Source organism: Pinus tabuliformis, chromosome Q, assembly GCF_031772625.1.
Source record: "Pinus tabuliformis cultivar Carrire ecotype Pingquan chromosome Q, CPIR1, whole genome shotgun sequence".
NCBI classification, from domain to species: Eukaryota; Viridiplantae; Streptophyta; class Pinopsida; order Pinales; family Pinaceae; genus Pinus; species Pinus tabuliformis.
The window spans coordinates 477,235,105-477,257,178 of NC_142296.1; the positions used below are offsets into that span (position 1 = coordinate 477,235,105).

General features: G+C 35.8%; 2 protein-coding genes across 10 annotated transcripts in view; both read left to right on the top strand.

Moving 5' to 3' along the window:
- The first annotated feature begins 2,100 nt into the window (after positions 1 to 2,100).
- On the top strand, positions 2,101 to 3,657 carry LOC149220262 (uncharacterized). Its single transcript, XM_089382771.1, has 3 exons — positions 2,101 to 2,371; positions 3,354 to 3,436; positions 3,582 to 3,657. Exons 1-3 carry the CDS (start codon positions 2,136 to 2,138, stop codon positions 3,587 to 3,589), a joined length of 327 nt encoding a protein of 108 aa, XP_089238897.1. The 5' UTR covers positions 2,101 to 2,135; the 3' UTR covers positions 3,590 to 3,657.
- Positions 3,658 to 5,962: 2,305 nt separating this feature from the next.
- Positions 5,963 to 22,074, top strand: part of LOC149220263 (PH, RCC1 and FYVE domains-containing protein 1-like) — an 87,677-nt gene continuing 71,565 nt past the window's right edge. For 4 of the 9 annotated variants that reach the window (XR_016249273.1, XR_016249274.1, XR_016249275.1 and 1 more), the window contains exons 1-4: positions 5,963 to 6,325; positions 6,804 to 7,103; positions 7,234 to 7,538; positions 19,437 to 19,500. The gene's annotated coding sequence lies outside the window, so the exon portion shown is untranslated. The remainder of the gene's footprint in view (positions 6,326 to 6,803; positions 7,104 to 7,233; positions 7,539 to 19,436; positions 19,501 to 22,074) is intronic. The other 5 variants (XM_089384714.1, XM_089384715.1, XM_089384717.1 and 2 more) reach the window with 5 other exon arrangements.

Genomic DNA, 22,074 nt, shown 5'->3' on the forward strand with positions numbered 1-22,074 from the left:
CAATCCAAAATTAGGTTCTTCTCTGATTGCATGCATGATATTTACAACTCAATAAATCATACAATTGATAGTACATTATCCTTGCACTCTAGTCTCAACTGGGTCTTTCTCAGAATCAACATGCATGAATTTCTGATGAGGGAATTTTCAGTTAACTAGAGTGGCACTTGTGGATGCTCTAGTGCACCCACTGATTGTTAACTCTCTATTAGCTCCATAAAACTGAAGATAACTCAGTAAACCGAGTTATCTAATTACAACTCACAATTAAACTCATCATGGACCCCTAAAACTTAGGGAGAACATATAAATGATTTCCAAAAGACTTCCAACTCGAAATTCCTAAGCTAATTAAGTTAATTCAACTTAATTAACTATTTACAAGTTGTTATGAGAAAAGAATTACAATTTTAATTCACAATTTAAGGACTAATTAAATTGGAATTCCTGGATTCTATTTTTAACATTTCTTGTTGCTATTTTCAACATAAACTTGAATAATTGATTTTCTATTATAATAGTAGTCGTTTTAAGTGACTTTTTGGAGTTGTCTACGGATTTTTGACCTGGACGATTTTTTTTTTTGGTCAAATCTGGATTTGTGTTGTTTAAAATGGTTTTTTGATTGCATATATGGATTCAACACCCTCAAAAACCGATGGGGCACTTCGATTGTAAAAACTTCACCCGTCAAACTTGTGATTTACAATAAATTTCCACCCAATCAAAAAATAAACCAAAAAACTTTTCAACAAATTATACATAAAAACTACTCTAATATAATATATCAAAATAAAAAAAAAATACTCCCTCCATATCATTATTTCAATATTTAACAATTTAATTAATTTTAAAGCAAATATCATTATTTCGATATTTAACAATTTAATTAAATATTAATTAACTTTAAAGCAAATATCATTGTCTCTAACATCAACCTCGATCTGATAATGTTGAAAAACGAAGGAGATGATGACAAAACTAATTTATATTTGGTAGTGGCCCAACGTTTTGTTGATGTGATTCAAAATGAAGACACATGTATGGAGGAATGCCAAGTAAAAAAATCAAAAGCTTACAATCTCTATTGTACTGCTCCAGAATAAGTCAAAAGAATGGCCCAAACAACTTCCAAAAATGTCAACAAAATGACCATACGACGGATAATCCAAGGATGGAAAATGGCATGAGTGGGAAATATCAAAATAAAATGCCGTGCAATATTTTATTTTTTACAGATATATATTTTAAAAATTATAAATTTGGACTTTATTATTATTAAATTTTTGTAGTTGGTATATTATAGAATATGTATTTAATAATATACCAACTACAAAAATTTAATAATAATAAAGTCCAAATTTATAATAAAAATAATATTATTATAAAATTAATAATAATAAAAATATTATGTATATAAAACTATGATTTCTCAATAAAATTCCATATATATTAATATATATTAGGCCGATAGGCCTTCCTATTGAAACAGACTTTCGTCGTCCTTTTCAATCTCAGGTTGACACCTGGCATGCATATTCGGCGGGCTTTTGTTTATTCTCAGTGCCGAAAACTTCCGGGTTTCCGTTCGTATCTGTCGTGATTTCTGTTTATTCGCGCACACGCCATGGCTATTCCGTGTTTCTCTTGCAGCAGCAACGCCGGTTAGTTAATCTGTGCATAATAATGCGGGCGGGGTTGCCGGTTAGGGTCGTTATTCTTCAAATTCTTGGTTAGACTGGTTTAAAATTTACAATCATGGTAGCGCACAGTAGATACCATGGAATACCATTACGCAGCTTCAAATATACAGCTCTCAACAGGGTTTTCTTTTCCTCCTCCCACTGCAGAAACGATGCCGACTGGTTTCCTTCCCGCAGCCGGCCCCATTTATGGAAACCCTCCCCGGACCAAAATTTGGGCAAAAATTACATATAGATACAACACCAAAGTCATTTTACAGACAAGAATTTGCCATTAACAGGGCTCGCCAGCAGGGATTCGATGGGAGCAATGGCTACAAACGTAGAAGGGTTGGGCCAGGATTAGGGTTTTCGCAATCAACGGGTGGATTACAGAGAAATAATAGCTGGTTCCGCCGACATTTTCCACTGGCAGCCATTCTGTCGTCTCCAATGCGGTCTATGAGAGACTGGTTGGACGCACGCAGACAGCAGATCAAGCCTCCAGCCGCTCAGAATTGGGCTTCACAGGCCGAAGAAAGCTATAGTTTCCAGGTGGCTCTTGCGCTTCGTTTGACAGCTGCAGCTTCATGGATGGATGACCTCCATGGCTTTCAAATACACAACTGTTGCAGCACCCCACTGTTCTCTTTTCGGAATACGTTAAAGCAACGGCATATCGCCTCTGGGTACTAGCTAGCCTCAACTAAAGCTTCACAGTATATTTTGTTTCCTCTTCACAGTCTATTTTGCTTCCTTCACAAATGCCTGCTATTTATTTTATTATGCCTTTGTCTAGATCACATCTGAACCAAAAATATCAAATCCCTTGAGATTGAGATACTAGGCTGATCACTGCAGATGTCCGTACCTCTTATTATCGAGATTCACCTTGCCCCTAATAAGTTGGATAGTTTTTATTTTTCAAGAGACCATGTTTGCCATATTCACAATTTCTGTGCGGGGTTTTCGGATAGATATGGTCTCTAATAACCATCTAGCTTTCCCCATTCATATGGTTTATAATAAGCTTTTTCTGTCCTTTACTCTTCTACGGCCAAATGCCAAGCCTACTTCTCTGTTTGATGCCCAAAAACTTGGCTCAAAATTCCTCCAATACGACCATGGTCATATCTAAGCACTGCGTCCGCCACTCCCCTTAGCTTGCTTGTGCAAGGGATGGCTTACCCTTGGATGTTCTCTTTTTCTGGTTGATTGTTACATTTGGTATCCAAAAACTTGACATCCTTGGAATGTGACCATGCTCATAAACGCTTCCCTGCCACTCCAAGGTCTGGGTTTCTTTTGGACTGTGACCATGCTCAGAAACACTCCCCTGCCCCTCCAAGGTCTGGGTTGCTCTTGCACTGCAGCCATGCTTATAAACAATCACCTGCCCCTCCAAGTTCTGGGTTTGCTCTTGGATGCTCCACTAAAAATTGAATGTTACTCGGATGACACTTTTTTTATAAAGTGGGTAATTTGATTATGGAAGATTCAAGGGGAATGAATTTATGAAATACTTGACCCAGTTGACATTTTAAAATGTTTTACAAAGTGGTTAATTCAATGCTGGGGATGTTTTGTTGGCTGGACTGTTCATAAAATTATCCATATAATGTTTTATTGATCAGAATTATTGTTTAAAATTCATTTCTTTTGTGGAATCAGGGATGGGTGCTACTTTGAATGTAGGCAAACCCAAGAAGGGTTCGACAGTAGCAATATTTGGCCTTGGGAGTGTTGGGCTTGCTGTAAGTGTTCTCACTTTATGTTCCTGTGTGTGATTCTTAGTATATACTGTAGTTCTACAATCTGCAAACTTTCCTTCTAAGGACCAATATTATCAGCGTACTGTTTAATCTCTGTTAATCTTCTGATCTGGATTTGACTACACAGGCTGCTGAAGGGGCAAGAATTGCAGGAGCTTCTCGAATAATTGGCATAGATTTAAGCAATGACAGATATGAACCAGGTTGCTTATTTTGCTCATTTCCATATCGGATAATCTGTGTATTTATATAATAAGAATATTAAAAATTCCTTATTTATTTGGTATTTTTTATATATATTAATATATATGGAATTTTATTGAGAAATCATAGTTTTATATACATAATAATTTTTTTATTATTAATTTTATAATAATATTATTTTTAAAATCTATATATATATATTTTATTATTTAATTGAAATACATAATTACAATTTATAATGAATGCATTTATGTTATTATTTTGTTTTTACATCCATGGCTTCATTTACTATTATGTTTTTTATGCAAGGTAATAATATTAATTATTTTAATTTTGAAAGGATTATTTTATGTTTTAGATTTAAGATTTTGGATTGAAATTGTTTCCTCAAAATTTTAAAAAGTGTTTAATTGAAATAATAATGAGGTTCTTTGTTATTGTTTTTTGTTGTGTTTGTGTTGCATGTTTTTGGGAGTTGTTTCTTAGGATCTTATTTAATAAAGATTCTAATTTTTGGATTTGTTGTCTTTTGTGTTGCATGTTTTTTGGGAGTTGCTTATTAGGATTTTAGCTAATAATGATCTTAATCTTTGGGTTTGTTGTTTTCTAGTTTTTTTTGGTGGGATAGACCTTCACCTAGCATGGGCTTTAGATCTTTTCATAATCCATTTCCTTAGATTGATTGAGAATCATTCCATGTTATCATCATCTTGTCCAATAAAGTGAGACTCGTATCAAGATCTTAATAGATTCAAATACATGTATTAATATCATTTTCAATTTGACTTATATTAGATTAAATAAATGCGTTCATAGTATTACATATTCTTAACTCATTAAATATTTTCTATTTATCATTTTAAGAATTTGTAAAATTTAACTAAATTTGTACACTTTAAAATAAGTATGTATCTTTAAAAACTTCTTTAAGAAAAATTCAACATTTTCACTAACTTAAAATTATGATGAATATTGTTATTAAAATGCAATTCAAAAATTATGATTTAACAAAAAAACGTTAACTCTTTCCCAAAAGTATAATTCCTTTTCCTAGACTTACAAAAATAAGAAAACCTTTAAAAGAAACACTTTCCTCACATTTGTTTTCAATTGAAATGAATTTATTTTAAAAGTAATGAAACTATGGACCACACTACCTTGAATCTATACACTAAGATCAAGTTAACATATTTCATTTTTTTCCAAGAAAACTTTTGTAAGAAAAATCCAAAAAGGAAAAAAAAAACTTTACTAAAAGAAATTTCAAAAAATATTTTTTTTTTTTTTCACATTTAAAAATAAGAGCCATAATAACTTCATCATTCATAATAAATTTATTAATATAAATTAATATTTCTTAAATAAAAAGATTTGAACCAAACTTCTATTAATAAAAATAGTCAAATGTCTAATCGCATCATTTTCATAATTCATAATAAAATTATTAAAATAAATTAACGAGTTTAATGGTTAATAACATGTTTTTATTTATAAGAGATTATTAGTTCAAATTTAAAAATAGAGTATATATGTTTTTATAAACTTTAATGCTCAAATTATTGAGAATATGGATCCCCTCTCAAAAAAATAAAAATATTTCATACACCAATTTCGTATTTAAATTAACAATAATCTTAAAATTAAATTATTATTATAATTTTTTTAAACCAAATTTATAATAAATTAAATTATTTTCTGAATTCAGCGTCTGTAATCCATAATGAATTAAGAAAAATCTTTCAGTAAAAACCACAAAAAAACAAAAAATTCTCTTATATATTTTTTTAACAATTTTTTTTTCTAAATTAAATTATTATTATAATTTTTTAAACCAAACTTCTATTAATATAAAATTAATTAAATATCTCATACATCCTCCATTATTCCTATTAAACTTATTAATATAAATTAATACCCCTTCCTAAAATATTTTAATTTTTTAACCAAACATCTATTACTATAAAATTTAAAATTGATCAAATTACCTCAATATAATACAATTACAGCTTTTTCGTTCTGTAAAAAAAAATCTAATAACATCCTCCATCAGTCCTAATAAACTTATTAATATAAATTAATACCCCTTTATAAAATATTTTAACCAACTTTTTAATACAAACTAATGTCTTTTATAGTTTTGTTTTAACGAAACTTCTATTAATACGAAAAAAAAAAGTAGTCAAATTATCAACGCCGACAAATTAAACTATTTCTTTAAATTAAAATTATATTCAACACATTGTAAAGATACACACCCTATAAAGGCGAAGCGTCCTCGGTCCTTGAAATTGCGTATTCCCGATGAAACGTTGGGAAAAAGATCAAAATTATTTCACCTCTCTGCATCCCGTCCCCACCCCCTAACTTCCCCTTTCAATTTTTAATTTTAATCAACCTTTTTTTTCGGATGTGAAAAGCAAATTAAACAGGGTTAAGGTTACGACGGCAATTTGCCACATTGTCTGAGTGATGGCCTGTTTTTGCCCTCTGTGCACGAGTCTTCCAGCGAAGTTATGGCAATCTTGGGCGTTCGAGTTGATAAATTATGCAGAGATACTCGCGTTTTCGACTCCCTGGACATCGTATTGAGCTCACAGTCTTTGGAGGCGGATCGTAAGCTTTCGAACGCATGCGATAATGGTCCAATTCTCTGCAGAATCGAAAGAGGTACGTTTACTTTACCTATTTCAGAGCCAATTCCCTTCTGTTTTTAGTTTTTTTGGGCAGAGAAAATGGGACGCAAATGTTGAGCATTAAAAGTATTTGATTTCGTCATTTAAGTCTCGCGGTCGTATTTGGTACTAATATGAAAGGAAAAAAAATAACCAAAAAATAAAAATGAAAACCTAAACAACGAACTGGTATTCAGAATCACTGCAATGTGAGGGTTTGATCAACTATACTTCATTGTGAAAGAATGTCGGTTGAGAGCAGTTTTGTGTTTTGAAGTTTAGTTCCTCCCCGAGATTGATCTCGCATAACCCTCTTCACACCGTAATTCCGAAAATTTGACCTCTATAGGCACAAATTAATAGTATTAAAAGAAAAGTCAACGCTATTGAGAAGGGAGATGGAGTCAAACACGGATATGCATCTTCGAATGACTATTTTTGTGGGTATTCTAATGTCTTGCAAATGCTAACAGATGCGCTGGAAAAGGGTTTTGGAGAATTGATCAATTAATTCTTCAGGCCGGCAAATTGTGCAACGTCTTGTAATTCACGTTATTTCTGGGTTTTCCACCATCATGTGGTTTTGCAGAAGTCATTGATTTCGATTTTCTGTGAAATGGATATGTATGTGATCCCAATATATTTCAGACTTACATAAGGAATCCTTGAGGATGGAAGGCCTCCGCTGGAACCCGTATTGAGCTATAGGTTTTCTCGGAAACTCCGGGGAACTGGTCTCGAGCTCTCGAATTTTTGAAACTAGGGGCAAAGAGGTCTGTCTAGTTAGAAAGATTCAAACTTATTACGCTTTCCAAACTTTCCACTGTAATTTACGGTGATTTTGTGGATTTAAAATCGTATTCTTAATGAAATTTTTATTCTGCAATTGATCAATTTCTGCAGACTGCAACTTGCATGTGGCTGAAGCTTCAGATTCTGATTACGCTAGTGTCGACTTCAGCAAAGTCTTGCAGTGTGGGATTTGGTATTCGTTTAGAAACATCAGAGTTGATAGAGAGAACGAAGGGATTTGATTGCATGATCAGTGTAGCGGATATCGAGAATCCGTAAAAATGCATACGTGCAGGTGTCTGATGCTGCGGCAGCATTGAGACAAAACTAGATGCCACCTCTTTAACTATTGCAAAACCTGTGCATTATCTGGAAAATCTCTTTGGCGATGGACAATTTGAATTGGAAATAAACAAGTAAGATCTGTTCTAATTTCTTTCTTTATGCGTTATTCATTTGCTATACTTTGTAGAAGAGCATGTGCACGTTCTACGTCTAGGTGGGATTCTGTCTAGCACCTCGGTGTTGCGAATCTTATATTCTTATCCCGAAATAGTGGCTATGTTTGGCTCCATGAACAACTAAAAACCTAATTTTTCATGTGACGTGTACTCAGTAATATGACTTTTAATCATAAAATTATAAAACAACACCATTGTGTTCCTCTAAGTTTGATTAACCATTGCAACACACTGTGATTCCCAGAGAAGTATCTTTTGCATGGAATTGTTATACAGTTTTCTTTTTCTCCACATCAACATTGTTCACCATATTAACCTGTCAAGTTCTGAACGTGAAACTTACTTAGTAATAGCTGTCAAGCATCCTGACTTGCCTCTGGCAGGAAAACATCTGAGCTAAGAAATATTTTGATGTACATATTCCGACCAATCATTGGTTTCATAGTGTTTGGGTGATCTTATATTAATTATTAACTATTACAGCTAAGTCTTCTGAGAAAGGGAATCAGCAAACATTTTTGAAGTAGGATGGTTTTGGAAATATTGAATTTTTAATTTGTTCTATAATCTGATTAATGTTTCTAGGTTGACCCTTTCTTATATTTATTATGCATCATAAAACAATTACACAGAACTACAACTGTAAAACATGAAGAGACAGCCACACAAGAAACTACCCTGGGAAAATCTACATGGGAAAAACCCAGCAACCCTTTGATGACCTCAAAGTCAATGAGAGAGACATCAAAGTCAAACACTAGGACTGACGTGGTCCATCCTCCTAGTCAAGTCAAACAGCTGGCCCAAAAAAACTTACAACTTGTACTTCAGTTCTTCATCACAGAGAGATAACTTTACTGGCCTCAGATTCTTTATCTTGCCTTAGATAAGCCTCTTTGATGACCTCAGAATCTGCGATTCTTCCCTTCGCTTGCCTCAGAAACTGCCCTTTGTTGGCTACCTCAGACATTCGTTCTAGCCTCGGATTGGGCTCTTCTTGCCTCAGATGCGAGCTTCATTAATGAACAGAACAGATCCAGAAATACCTTGGATGATGTGAGTTCTTGCTTGCCTTCTTCGCATGCCCAAACATAAAGTATGCCTCAGATCATAAACTCGTTTTTGCCTCAGAAGTCAAATTACTTGAACAGAATGAATTGTCTTGGAGGGAGGTTGAATGCTTCATTTATATAGCAATCTAGTCATCCGAATAGGTGTGTCTTACGCTAGGGCTGACTTGAATATTTGGAGGGGCTGACTTGACTAGGAGGAGGCCGACTAGGCTTCATTGGAGCCAAAACATTTAAATTTAAAAATTCAAAATTTCATCTTTTGAAATGAACATGAAGAACATGCTTAGAAATAAAATAAATATATAAATAAAAATTTACATTATGAAGACTGACCATAGTTACAAAATTCAACACTCCCTCTTAACTAGGGAGGTATTCATAATGACTTATCACGATGTTCTCAAGTTGAAAGATTCTACAAGGAAGGATCAAGATTAAGATAAACATCATTATCAATATTATAATCACTAGCATCACTATCGGCTAGGTCAACCCTTTTGACATATAACAATCATGGCATCCACTCACTACCTATGGTACAACATCAATATCAATGAGTCACCATGATCTGGTTGGCGCTTCAACCTCATGGTATCTAGACTAGTCCTCGTTCACCATCACATGACTAGTGCATATAGTTAAGGTGAAAATCCAAACGACCTCAACCTAGGCTGTATGCCAAAACATTTTCTATCTAAACAAAAATTTGAGCAACTCTCTCAGAGATCTGAGCAGCTCTCTCAGAGATCTGAGCAACTCTCTCAGAGATTCGAGCAACTCTCTTAGAGATCCAAGCAACTCTCTTAGAGATTCGAGCAGGATGCTGGGAGGCACCAACTAACTGGTCCTCACTAGACCATTCTCCTTAATTTTGGTCACAGTACTTGACACATCGATACCTTCTCTTATTCTGGTCACAGTGCTTGGCATCGGGAGAATGTCTGTCCACTAGATCATTCTTCCTAATTTCAGTCAACGTACTTGATACAGGGATAACATCCCTAATTTTGATTATAGTACATGACACAAGAAGAATGTTTGTCCATGATGCTATCTATCAAACCATTCTCTCTAATTCCGGTCAATGTACATGACACAGGAAGAAACGATATCCATGATGCAATATCATCCGTGCTCCCTCTCAACCAGGGAGGCAATCTCCACAAGCCCAAGCTTGTCTCAAAGGTGCACAAACTTCCCTCTAGAAAGAGGTTTTGATGGAATATTGACTATTGGCTTGTCAGTGGAGATATACTCGAGCTTCACTGCACCTTCCATCACCATGTTTGTCAACATACAATCCTGCAAGTAGCCACTGAAGCCATATTGCTTCTCAACTTGTGAATCCAGCTGCAATATACTCGACCTCTACCATATAGGGTGACTTGCTTATTCAGGCCCAAATTGAGGCAATAAACTCAAACTAAATCTAGGAATCCTTGTAGCTTCACAGGATCCATCATCACAGATGCTTTCAAGCCACCTTGACTAAGTACTCCCTCTTACACTGATAGTCCATCATCCAAGAACCTGAGGTCAACTTTCTCTGAGGTCATAACGGGGCTTTCTGATTGCTCCCTTTGACACATGAGTCCTTCTGCTTCCGTCAAGACTATGTTCCACGGGGACGCGTCTCCCAGGGTTGGGTGCGCGCACCCCTCGCACCCCACGCACTCGGGATGGGGGGACGTCTGGGGGAACGTTTCCCCATGTCCCCCTTTCGGGGAGACGCGGGGAGACGCAGGGGGGGACGTTTCCCCAGTGTGGGGGACGCGACTTCCCAAAAGGGGGATTCCTGGGCGTCTCCCCTCAATATGGGCTATGTGTCCCCTGTTAAATTTGCTTTTAAACAATGATTTATGACAGGGAAAACCTAGTATTTGACCATATTTCCCTACTAATGCTATGCAATTCATGGTAATGTTAAATTCTTAAAGTAAAAGTGACATTCTTTTTACTTAAATTTTTAACATTACCATGAAATGACTCAGGATGTTTGAGAGTGGTTCCGACCTCATTGGATTTCATATGGAGAAAGTAGAATTTTAGATCTCACTCAAAATCTAGCAGACTTAACAGTTTTTCAGGAATTCAGGATTCGATGGATTGCAATGTTTCCATTGCATTTTGTCATGTACAAGGGTATGGAATTAGTATTTAATCAAGAGCACCAAGCCCTCTTTGTAATTTAGAGTGACTTTTAGACTCATCACTCCACTGTACAAGGGTATGGAATTAGTATTTAATCAAGAGCACCAAGCCCTCTTTGTAATTTAGAGTGACTTTTAGACTCATCACTCCACTGTTTTTGAGTTTTAGTTATATCAATTTACTATTCCAGTATCTATTATAGTCTATTTTGCTTAGTACTAATTAGAATGATGAATGATGAATTCTAATTTTAAATCAATTTAGAATCTAGAATGATGAATGATGAATTTAGTTTTTAAATCAATGCAGATTCTAGAATGGTGAATAATGAATAATGAATATGGATTGGAGTATTTCATTATTGAATCTTGTGATCTATAGATGAATCATGTATGTATTAGTAAGGATGATGAGTATGGATCATTGTATTTCATTATTTAATTCAATTATGTATGTATCATTGTATTTATGCTTTCATTATTGAATATGAATTTGATATATATATATATCTATATATATATATATATATATATATATATATATAATACCCCGACGTCCCCCCGTCCCCCCTAAATTTCCCTAAAATTTGAGGGTACTCCCACACGTCCCCCTTGTGCGTCTTCCCGCACCCACGTCTCCCCGTCCCGGAGTCTTGGTGGAACCTCAAAGATAATTCACACAGGATCATCCTTGATCCATTCAACCAAGCCCAAAGTACAAAGTCTTCTTTAATCATGAGGCTTCTTTTCATGCTCTTCAAAAACTCGAGGCAACTCTTACAACTGAGGCAAATGTCTTGACATGATCCTCTCCCTCTTTCTGGGAGAACCTTCTCAAATCTTGTTGCCATGCTACCATCTGCTACATGCTAGATATTGAATTCTCTTTGGCACAATCAAGGCATACTTCAAACAGCCCACTCCCTCTAAACTTGGGTCTTATCTGGTGCAATATGCTTCAAGTAGAAATTCTGGAAAATCCTCTTGCTTTGCTTCGTTCTTCCACTCTTCCACCTGCTGCCAAAGTCTAGGCAATCCTTGCCATTGATCTGTAGTCCTCACTAGGAGGCCATTGAAGAACAATTACTACCAAGCAAAAGGATATAAAGACTAATCGTATAGTGAAGACAATAACAATAGTAATAATCAATGTTGTTATAATCGTTATCGGGATAATATCGGCGCGAGGAAAAAATCGGAATTATTGGGAAATTATCGGAAAATAATCGTTTGGTACAAAAAAATTCATTTTTTTTCAATTTTTTTAATATCTAAACCATCTACAACATAAAATAAATACATTGACACATAAATATGATAAAAGAACTAATATATAAGATGTTTAATATCATTTCTAGTGCTAAAATCACGCATAACATTGAAACATGTCCTGAATAGTAAGTCCTGACTCCTGAGTCCCAACTCAGCCTCAAAATATCAACAAAAAATATGATAATGTATCTCATCATGTCATAATGTCATATACAATAAAATGAAGAAAATAACTAAAGTCTAATCCTATTGATTTCCTCTGTCCCTCTTGCGAGAAAATGCCACAGCTTTCCCTTTCCCTCTAGATGTAGATGCTGGTGCTGGTGGAGTTGGCAGTGGAGTCTGCTATGCTCTAGAAGCTGAAGAACTAGAAGTAGGAGCTATAGGAGGTAGACCACGTCCTCTACTGGTGGCAGGGGTAGCCCAGGTAGGTGGTGTCACCTGGAAACATTACAATCTCCCAATCCCGAAATCCTGAAAAATTGATAAGTTTGCTGGATTTTGAATGAAATCTAAAATTCTACTTTCTCCATATGAAATCCAATGAGGCTGGAACCACTCTCAAACATCCTGAGTCATTTCATGGTAATGTTAAAAATTTAAGTAAAAGGATGAAAATGAAGATGTCACTTTTACTTTAAGAATTTAACATTACCATGAATAGCATATGAATACTAGGGCCTAGACTTGATCATTAAGCTGCCCCACTCAAAAATTATTTGTTTCTTTCAAAAAAATTTGCATTTCAAACATTTAGCATCCCTTAAAAAACAAAAAAAAACATTATAAAACCTCGTTGTCGGAGACCCCCACAATAATTTCGATTGTTATCGCGATAAATTCGAATTTATCGCGATAATTTCAAATTATCGTGATAATTTCATAAAAATCGGCTAAAAAAATATTTCTGGTGATAATTTTGTATAGTTATTGCAATTTTATCGGGACAGCGAAAAAATCGCGATTATTTCATTTTATCGCGATTTTCACAACACTGGTAATAATCAAAGAGGAGAGATATAGAATACTTATCTTTTGAGAATTATAGGAGAATATCAGCTCCCTCTTAATCTTAGCCTTGCATTCATCTTGCAACTTCATCGTCCTCTTCTTGAGCATGTTGTCATACCTTCCTTGCATAGACTAGGGTTTATTCTTTCAACGGAAATGATCACTCCTAGGGTTTTGTCCACAAACCCTAGAGCTTTCTGGTTCAAACGCTTGCTGGGGTTTACAAGCCCTAAGCTATGTCACAGGGTTCAGCGAACCTGAAAATTTGAAATTCGTTTAGGTTCGCCGAACTTGAAATTCGAACCTCAAGTCGAACTTGAACGAACTCGAACCTAAACGAACCTCAACGAACCTGAAGGCAAATTTTAACGAATTTTTTAAGGTTCGATTTTTTTAATGATGCACTGAGAACTTCATTATGACAGCCATGATAGCTGTTTTATCCTACCTTCATCATTGTACTCTAGACCATCATGTTGACTGTGATCAAGGGAGAGTGTATTCCATGACTGCAGGATCATTGTGATCTTTCTTACACCGAGACAGTGAGATCATGTAAAGATAGTGAGGGATTTGAAGATCTTTCCATTACATATATATATACATTGACTGTTAAGAAATAGATCCACCGAGATGAGATACTATTCCTCACTATACTGAGGTCCTTACTGTCTCATTTATTCCGAGACTGTAATGGTTACTGTGGCTCTTTGTTATGCAGGGATTGTATCCTCCGAGAATGATCATTTCTGCGGCTTTGTTATTGTGCCACAATTGTAGTATATATATATATATATATATATGTGATTGAGACAACGTCTAACATCAATCTTATTAGGCCGAGAGAGAGGTTCTATCACTGCTGTTCTTTGTCTAGAGTCTAGACTTCTACAGGAGTATCACCGAGGCCTTGATGCCAAGACTGTTATGCGAGATCCATTGACACTGTGCCTTTGTCCTAGATCTTTGCTACTCCATTTAGCTGAGATCCTCACAGGTATGTCAAGATCACTAGCTGTGCAATTGTGATATGTCTAGGTAAATTTGTATGCTAAAACAAATATGCCGAGAATGTCTAATCCTTCAATCTTTGCAACGTCCATTATATAAGGTTATTCCTGCTCCATTAGACCGAGGTCATATATATATATATATATATATATATATATATATATATTGAAAAATATGTATAGTCGAACCTCATTTGAACCTGATCGGAAAATTCGAATTCGAATTGAACTTAATCGGTCGAACTCGAATTTGAACTCGAACCATGTGACATAGATCATCACCATATGAGCAATAGCAAAATCCAATATAATTTGGCCAGGGCTATGAGAAGGCAGCGATCCTTTTGGCAGCAGGTTAGTTTTCATTATCATTGATTTAAGTACGGGTATAGAACTATCTACTAGATCTGATATGTTGAGATTATTGTTGTTGATCTTTGGAATTATCAAGTGTGGTTTATGATCGAGAAGATTAATCACATAATATGGTTTATTATCAATTTATCCAGAAAATCCAGAAAATCAATCACACTTGATGGTTCGAATCTATGTCACATGGTTCGAGTTCGAATTCGAGTTCGACAACGATTAAGTTTGATTCGAATTCGAATTTTCCGATCAGGTTCGAATGAGGTTCGACTATACATATTTTTCAATATATATATCTATATATGACCTCGGTCTAATGGAGCAGGAATAACCTTGTATAATGGACGTTGCAAAGATTGAAGGATTAGACATTCTCGGCATATTTGTTTTAGCAAACAAATATACCTAGACATATCACAATTGCACAGCTAGTGATCTCGACATACCTGTGAGGATCTCAGCTGAATGGAGTAGCAAAGATCTAAGACAAAGGCACAGTGTCAATGGATCTTGCATAACAGTCTTGGCATCAAGGCCTCGGTGATACTCCTGTAGAAGTCTAGACTCTAGACAAAGAACAACAGTGATAGAACCTCTCTCTCGGCCTAATAAGATTGATGTTAGATGTTGTCTCAATCACACACACACACACACACACACACACATATATATATATATACTACAATTGTGGCACAATAACAAAGCCGCAGAAATGATCATTCTCGGAGGATACAATCCCTGCATAACAAAGAGCCACAGTAACCATTACAGTCTCGGAATAAATGAGACAGTAAGGACCTCAGTATAGTGAGGAATAGTATCTCATCTCGGTGGATCTATTTCTTAACAGTCAATGTATATATATATGTAATGGAAAGATCTTCGAATCCCTCACTATCTTTACATGATCTCACTGTCTCGGTGTAAGAAAGATCACAATGATCCTGCAGTCATGGAATACACTCTCGCTTGATCACAGTCAACATGATGGTCTAGAGTACAATGATGAAGGTAGGATAAAACAGCTATCATGGCTGTCATAATGAAGTTCTCAGTGCATCATTAAAAAAATCGAACCTTAAAAAATTCGTTAAAATTCGCCTTCAGGTTCGTTGAGGTTCGTTTAGGTTCGAGTTCGTTCAAGTTCGACTTGAGGTTCGAATTTCAGGTTCGGCGAACCTGAACGAATTTCAATTTTTTTTCAGCTTCGCCGAATTTCGAACCTGAACCTTCAGGTTCGCCGAACCCTGTGACATAGGCCCTAGGTATTTCAATATTTAAAACCAAAGAGTCTGGCCAAGACTTGCAGTCCAGAATCCAAACCCTAGATTTTCTTGCAAGTTCAACAATCTTCAAACGCCATCAAGTCTCAGTCTCTTAGCAAGAGATCTTCCAATTAAAATGTCTTCATCAAGCATTCTGCTAGTCATGATATGATCAAGTTGCGTACTTTAGTCTTTAGTCTTGAATAGGAGCTTGGCCTCATATTCTTATGCAATAACAAGTTTGTTATTGCCTGCCTCTTGTAGCATCTTCAAATGTTTAGCATTGTGTGAGCAACAATATACAGTCATTGCTTCACATCAGGCATCGAGTAGGCTTTCTCTTCTGAAAACAGGCTTCTTCAATTCAACAATTTAGGTAGTCTTATGATTGTACTGAGCTCCCTCTTTTTCCAATACATCATTATGATTCTTAAGAGACAACTTGGCATCTTCTGCATATGATACTTCTACATAGGTGATGGAGACATTAGAGTACAAGAAGGATTCCGAAACGTTCTCGGCACAAGAAGTTTCTATATCTCACACAGATGTTCAATCTTTGGCAAAGACTTCAGTGAACTAGATGAGGGATTTCGTCTTTTCAGACTTTATTGCAATTAGGATCTGACTTCCTGATTCACATACATGTTTTGACCATTAACATAATCTTGATTGTAGACAGAGATCCTTGTCTGGTTGCTTCCTTTGAAAGACATCATCTCAGTTCTGGAAATGCATTATGGCTTTGTGATTGCAGGCTTCTGGCTTTGCTGGTTTCTTACTTCAATCCTTTTTACATTAGCCCAAATTCTTCTTGTACATTGCCTTCTGGAACTCAAAACATCTTTTGAATTTTCTTCAAGTTGCGAATTTAATGGACTGTAGCCTTGTCACTTAGGGTGTCGGTCCTCCTCTTGACATTAGATCAATTCTTTTCAATGAGTACGAATCATCAATCTTGCAGAACTTTAAGAGGAACAGAACAAACAACCTCGGCAATTTTTATTTGAATTTGACTGAACAAGAGATTGGTCTTTCCTATTGTGTTTTGATATTGACCTTATAACACAGTGGAGACCTTTCATTTAAAGGGGTATTCCATGGCACAAGAGTGCATCCAGCGTTCATAATGACACCTAAGGTCTCCTGTTGCAGATTCTTGGTCACCTTCTCAGATTTACCATAGTATCTGAACAGATCATATCAACTTCTAAAGTATTAGGCTTCAAGACATTAATATCTTGGCTCCTTAAGACCTTGCTAGCTGGGGCGTCTTGACTCGGTCTGAGATTGAATAAATTCGACTTTCTGAGTTTGACCTGAGCACTACTCGGCCAGATGAAATGTCACTTTGGTATTGAGGCTTTTTGGCCTATGAGGATTGATACAGAGGATTAGACAAGACCCTAGAATTTAGGCTTCGATCCTTCTAAAGGACTCAGACGTATAAGCTCGGTCTTTGGTTCAACAATGATAAAATTACCAGAGATTGATCATGTCAGATATATTCGACCTTCATAGGTTCAGTGGATTCATCCTTGAGAAAAAATTGGACTTCTGATGTCTTTGGCTACTCTGCAACATTACAACTGAAACTTGGTCCTGAGGCCAATCTAAAAACAAACAGAAGTTTTCAATCATGTTCAACTTGTTAGGGCTACATGATTTCTGAGGTTGTCGGATCTGAGATCTCCTGCAACTTTACTTCTGAGATTTTGGGCCTATTGGAACAGAGGCTTATTTGATTGTGAGGAATTTGGCCTACTGAGGTAGGGCTTTAATCTCCAGCTAGGGCTTTGGCCTTGATCTGTTTTCTCAGCATTTATGATTTCTTTGATCCAGGTCCAGCAATTTAAACTGATGTAGTGGATTAGATCCTTCTTTAGGGCTGCTCTTTCATGCCCTAGCTCTGATACCATGTTGAATTTTTAAGTACTCTAATCTGATAATTGTTTCTTATGATTATCCTTTTAGGTTGATCCTTTCTTATATTTATTATGCATCATAAAACAATTACACAGAGAACTACAACAGTGAAACATGAAGAGACAGCCACACAAGAAATTTACCCTGGGAAAACCCAGATGGGAAAAACCCAGCAACCCTTTCCTTATAGAATCAAGTCAACGAGAGAGACATCAAAGTCAAACACTAGGACTGACCTGGTCCATCCTCCTAGTCAAGTCAAACAGCTGACCCAAAAAACTTACGGCTTGTACTTGAGTTCTTCATCACAGAGCGATAACTTTGCTGACCTCATATTCATTCTATCATGCCTCAGGTAAGACTCTTTGATGACCTCATAATCTGCCCTTCACTTGCCTCAGAATCTGCCCTTTGCTGGCTATCTAGGACCTTTGTTCTAGCCTTGGACTAGGCTCTTCTTCCCTCAGATGCGAGCTTCATTCATGAACAGAACAGATCGAGAAATGCCTCAGATTATGCGAGTTCTTTCTTGCCTTCTTCGCATGCCCAAACATAAAGTATGCCTCATATCATAAGCTTGTTCTTGCCTCAGAAGTCGAACTACATGAACAGAACGAATTGGCTTGGAGGGAGGTTGAATGCTTCATTATATAGCAATCCAGTCATCCAAATAGGTGCGTCTTCCACGAGTTCCGACAAAACATTTAAATTTAAAACTTTAAATTTTCATCTTTTGAAATGAGCATGAAGAACATGCTTAGAAATAAAATAAATCTATAAATAAAAATTTACATTATGAAGACCGACCATAGTTACAAAATTCAACAGGAAATGAACCTTCTTTCTAGCCTCGGACTAGGCTCTTCTTGCCTCATATGCGAGCTTCATTCATGAACAGAACAGATCCAGAAATGCCTCAGATGATGCGAGTTCTTTTTTGCCTTCTTCGCATGCCCAAACATAAAGTATGCCTCATATCATAAGCTCGTTCTTGCCTCAAAAATTGAACTACTTGAACAGAATGAATTGGCTTGGAGGGAGGTCGAATGCTTCATTTATATAGCAATCCAGTCATCCGAATAGGTGCGTCTTACACTAGGGCTGACTTGACTAGGAGGCCGACTGGGCTTCAATGGAGTCAAAACATTTAAATTTAAAAATTTAAATTTTCATCTTTTGAAATGAGCATGAAGAACATGCTTAGAACTAAAATAAATATATAAATAAAAATTTACATTATGAAGACCGACCACAGGTACAAAATTCAACAGGAAATTAGCCTTCCCAAGACTTAAGAAACAAGAAAATGGCATGTATATATGCATTTTCTTGTGGATTTGATTACCTAGGTTTGCATGTGCTTGTTATTTCTTAACTATTATAGCTAAGTCTTCGAAGAAAGGGGATTGGCAAATGTTTTCGAAGTAGGATGGTTTTGAAAATGAGCCTCCTCAAGATTTTAAGAAACAGGAAAATGTCAAGTATGTGGGTGGTTCTAATGCATTTTCTTGTAGATATGATTACCTAGTCTTTTGTGTGCTTGTGCTTGTAACTTTTATGCTTATTTCAATAAGAGTTGCTGTATATTTACAGTCAACCATGTAAAATCTCAGTAGTATCTCCAATGCATAATTATTCTGGTACATAAAGATGCTGTACCTTTTTTGCCATATCTCCAGTTATAAACAATAACTCAGTTGTAAATTTGTATCATTTAAAAGGCTTAACGCTTCTCAACTTTTAACAAGCATTTTGTGTTATTCCCTACAATGATCAGGTCATCCAGATTCAACACATAATACAATCACTGTGTTAGCCAGACATGGGATTTTCACATAAAGGTTTGGATTTAATTGGCTTCTTCCAAAATTATATTGCTTTCAAGTGATTTTAAATTCTTGCATACCAGATTGAAGGATCCTGCCTGAGACTATATACGGTGTTTTTCAGCTTGCTTGTTTTCTTTTAAATCTTACAAATGCTATATGTACACTTCCTTTTTTAAAGCACCATTCAGAAAGGCACTTGGAAGTTTGGACATGCATCTGGTGAATATCCAGCTTAACCAAGTTGCCAACACCAAATGAATTGTATTCATCTTAGTTATGGGTGTAATAGTTTCTTTAAGGTCAAACGCCTATTCTGTGTAAAACTGTTAGTGACTAATCTTCCCTTATATTTGTCAATACAACCATTTTCTTTATATTTCATCCTTAGAGCCATTTGCAACCTATAGCATGTTGAACTTTAGTTAATTCAACAAGTTTCTAAGTCAACTTTCTTTTAGTCACAATATCTTTCTCATGTGTTGCTCTTTCTCACTCTTGCTTTCTATGTGCTTCTTTAAATACAGCATACTCATGCAAGACTAAAATTGTATCCCTGAAAGTAAGTAGTGAAAATTAATTGTTGCAGTCTTCCTATGGTCTGAGTTTGTTTTTGTCACTTTGAATCCCTCTTTTACTGCGTTGGGATTATCTTAAACTTTGATGATGAATTATTGTTGTTTGCCTTGCTGGCACAAGCCTTCCTGTTTCACTGAATGTTGGAATGGTCTGATCTGCAGGTTTTAGACTACCTTAATTTTCTTCCACATCTTCTTGAGAGTCATTTGTGTCTTTTTCATGCCATGGTACAACACTAACAGTCTGATTTGCTTTTAATTGTTTACGATCTTCATTATATAACACCCCTGTTGATTACTGTTATGTTTTTTTTTTTAAATTAAAGAGCATCCCTTGAGTTTACCCAACAAAGATGCACTTGTTACTTTTGGCACATGTGCATACACAACATCCAATCATTTTTAATAGGATTCAGTTGTGGATTCTTACCCATCCATTCCTCTTTGACTGTGATATTTCTCATGGTGTTAATAGGGATTTTGTTAAGTAGGTACATTGTTGCATAAACTAATTCAGCCTTAAGTTGTTTGAGAGATTATTGCCTTTAAACATGCTCCTGGCCTTCTGCAGAAGTCATATTTCTCTTCTACACAACATTTTGCTTTAACTTGTGGAGTATATAAAGAAGTTGCCTGCAAATATTGTAAGCTTTGGAACACTTGTAAAAAATATTAGATCTGTTTTCTTCCCCGCTGGTTATTTTATCTTTTCTTCTCAATCATGACATTGAACTCCCTTGACTTGTACTTGAGAAAGTATACCCATTTTTTAGTTGTCAACACATACCATTAAGTACTTTGTGTCTGTGGTTGATGGGGTTTTTATGTGACCACAAAGGTCATTGTGCTTCTTTCCAACTACATGCTTTCTCTTCACACAACTTTGGCAGTTTATCCCTATTTGCTTCCCTAATCTGCAAGCTTCAGAAGCACCTTTATCTTGCTGAATTAAATGTAAGCCATGGACCATGCTTTTTTTAAAAGAACATGACTTTGGTAGATAGGATGTAAATACTTTTGGTTCCTATGTTAAATTGTTTTGGAGTTCTCAGCCACCAATGCTTGTTTCTTTTGCTGTTCTAGCAGTGAATCCATACTTACCATTTCTTGCAACACCTTCTGTGAGTAGAGTATAATGTTAAAGATTAGACCATGAAAATATGCTTTAGTGTAACATGGTTATTCTATTAGTGACATGTGACCAGTGTAATATTATGATGTTAGGTCACAGGTTAGGTGATTAAACCACGATAGTCAAGTTAGTGTGCTATATAATATATATAGATGTATTAAGAGATGATTAGATGAGAGTAGTATATGTATTGTGCATAGCCTTACCTTGGTTCCTGTAGACGCACTTGCTGCAGCACCATTAATATTTGTAACATTTATTTTCTCTCCAGTCATGTTTGTCTGTTATTGTGTTATGTATGCACCCATATGAAATGCTACATGGTATTCGAGTTGATGCCCTTCTCAGACCCCAAGAAGATCAAGTCCAAATTTTGTGCTGTAGACCATGTTGGATTGGAGGCCAGAAGGAGACTGAATCCATATGGGCACTGAGGATCCTTGACAAAGGAAAGAAATTGTGTAAGGCTGCGAGAACTTAGAAGATTGAAAAAAGCTGTGAAGGATTTCAGAAGAGAGAGCAAATGGAAACATGGAAAGTAAAAAAATGGCAAATTGGACTTTTTGTTTTAAAGTGAGTCCAAAATTATTAAAGGTTCCTAAGGCAAAACTTTAGGAAAATAAAAAGGTCTATAAAATAAAATAAAAGGGGAAGAGTCCAGGGTTCATGTAGTTTGAAAAAGGGAAAAAAATCTTGAATTCGAGGTGACACATGGGAGACCAGTCTTTGAATGACAAGGCGACTGTTCAATAGGAGAAACATGTGACACCAACCCAAGCAGACTTTGAGATTGTAGACTGACACCAACAGATGAGACAAGAAACCGATTTGCTGACAATCATGTTTGGTTGTTTGCAAGAGAAAAGAAATGAACATTTG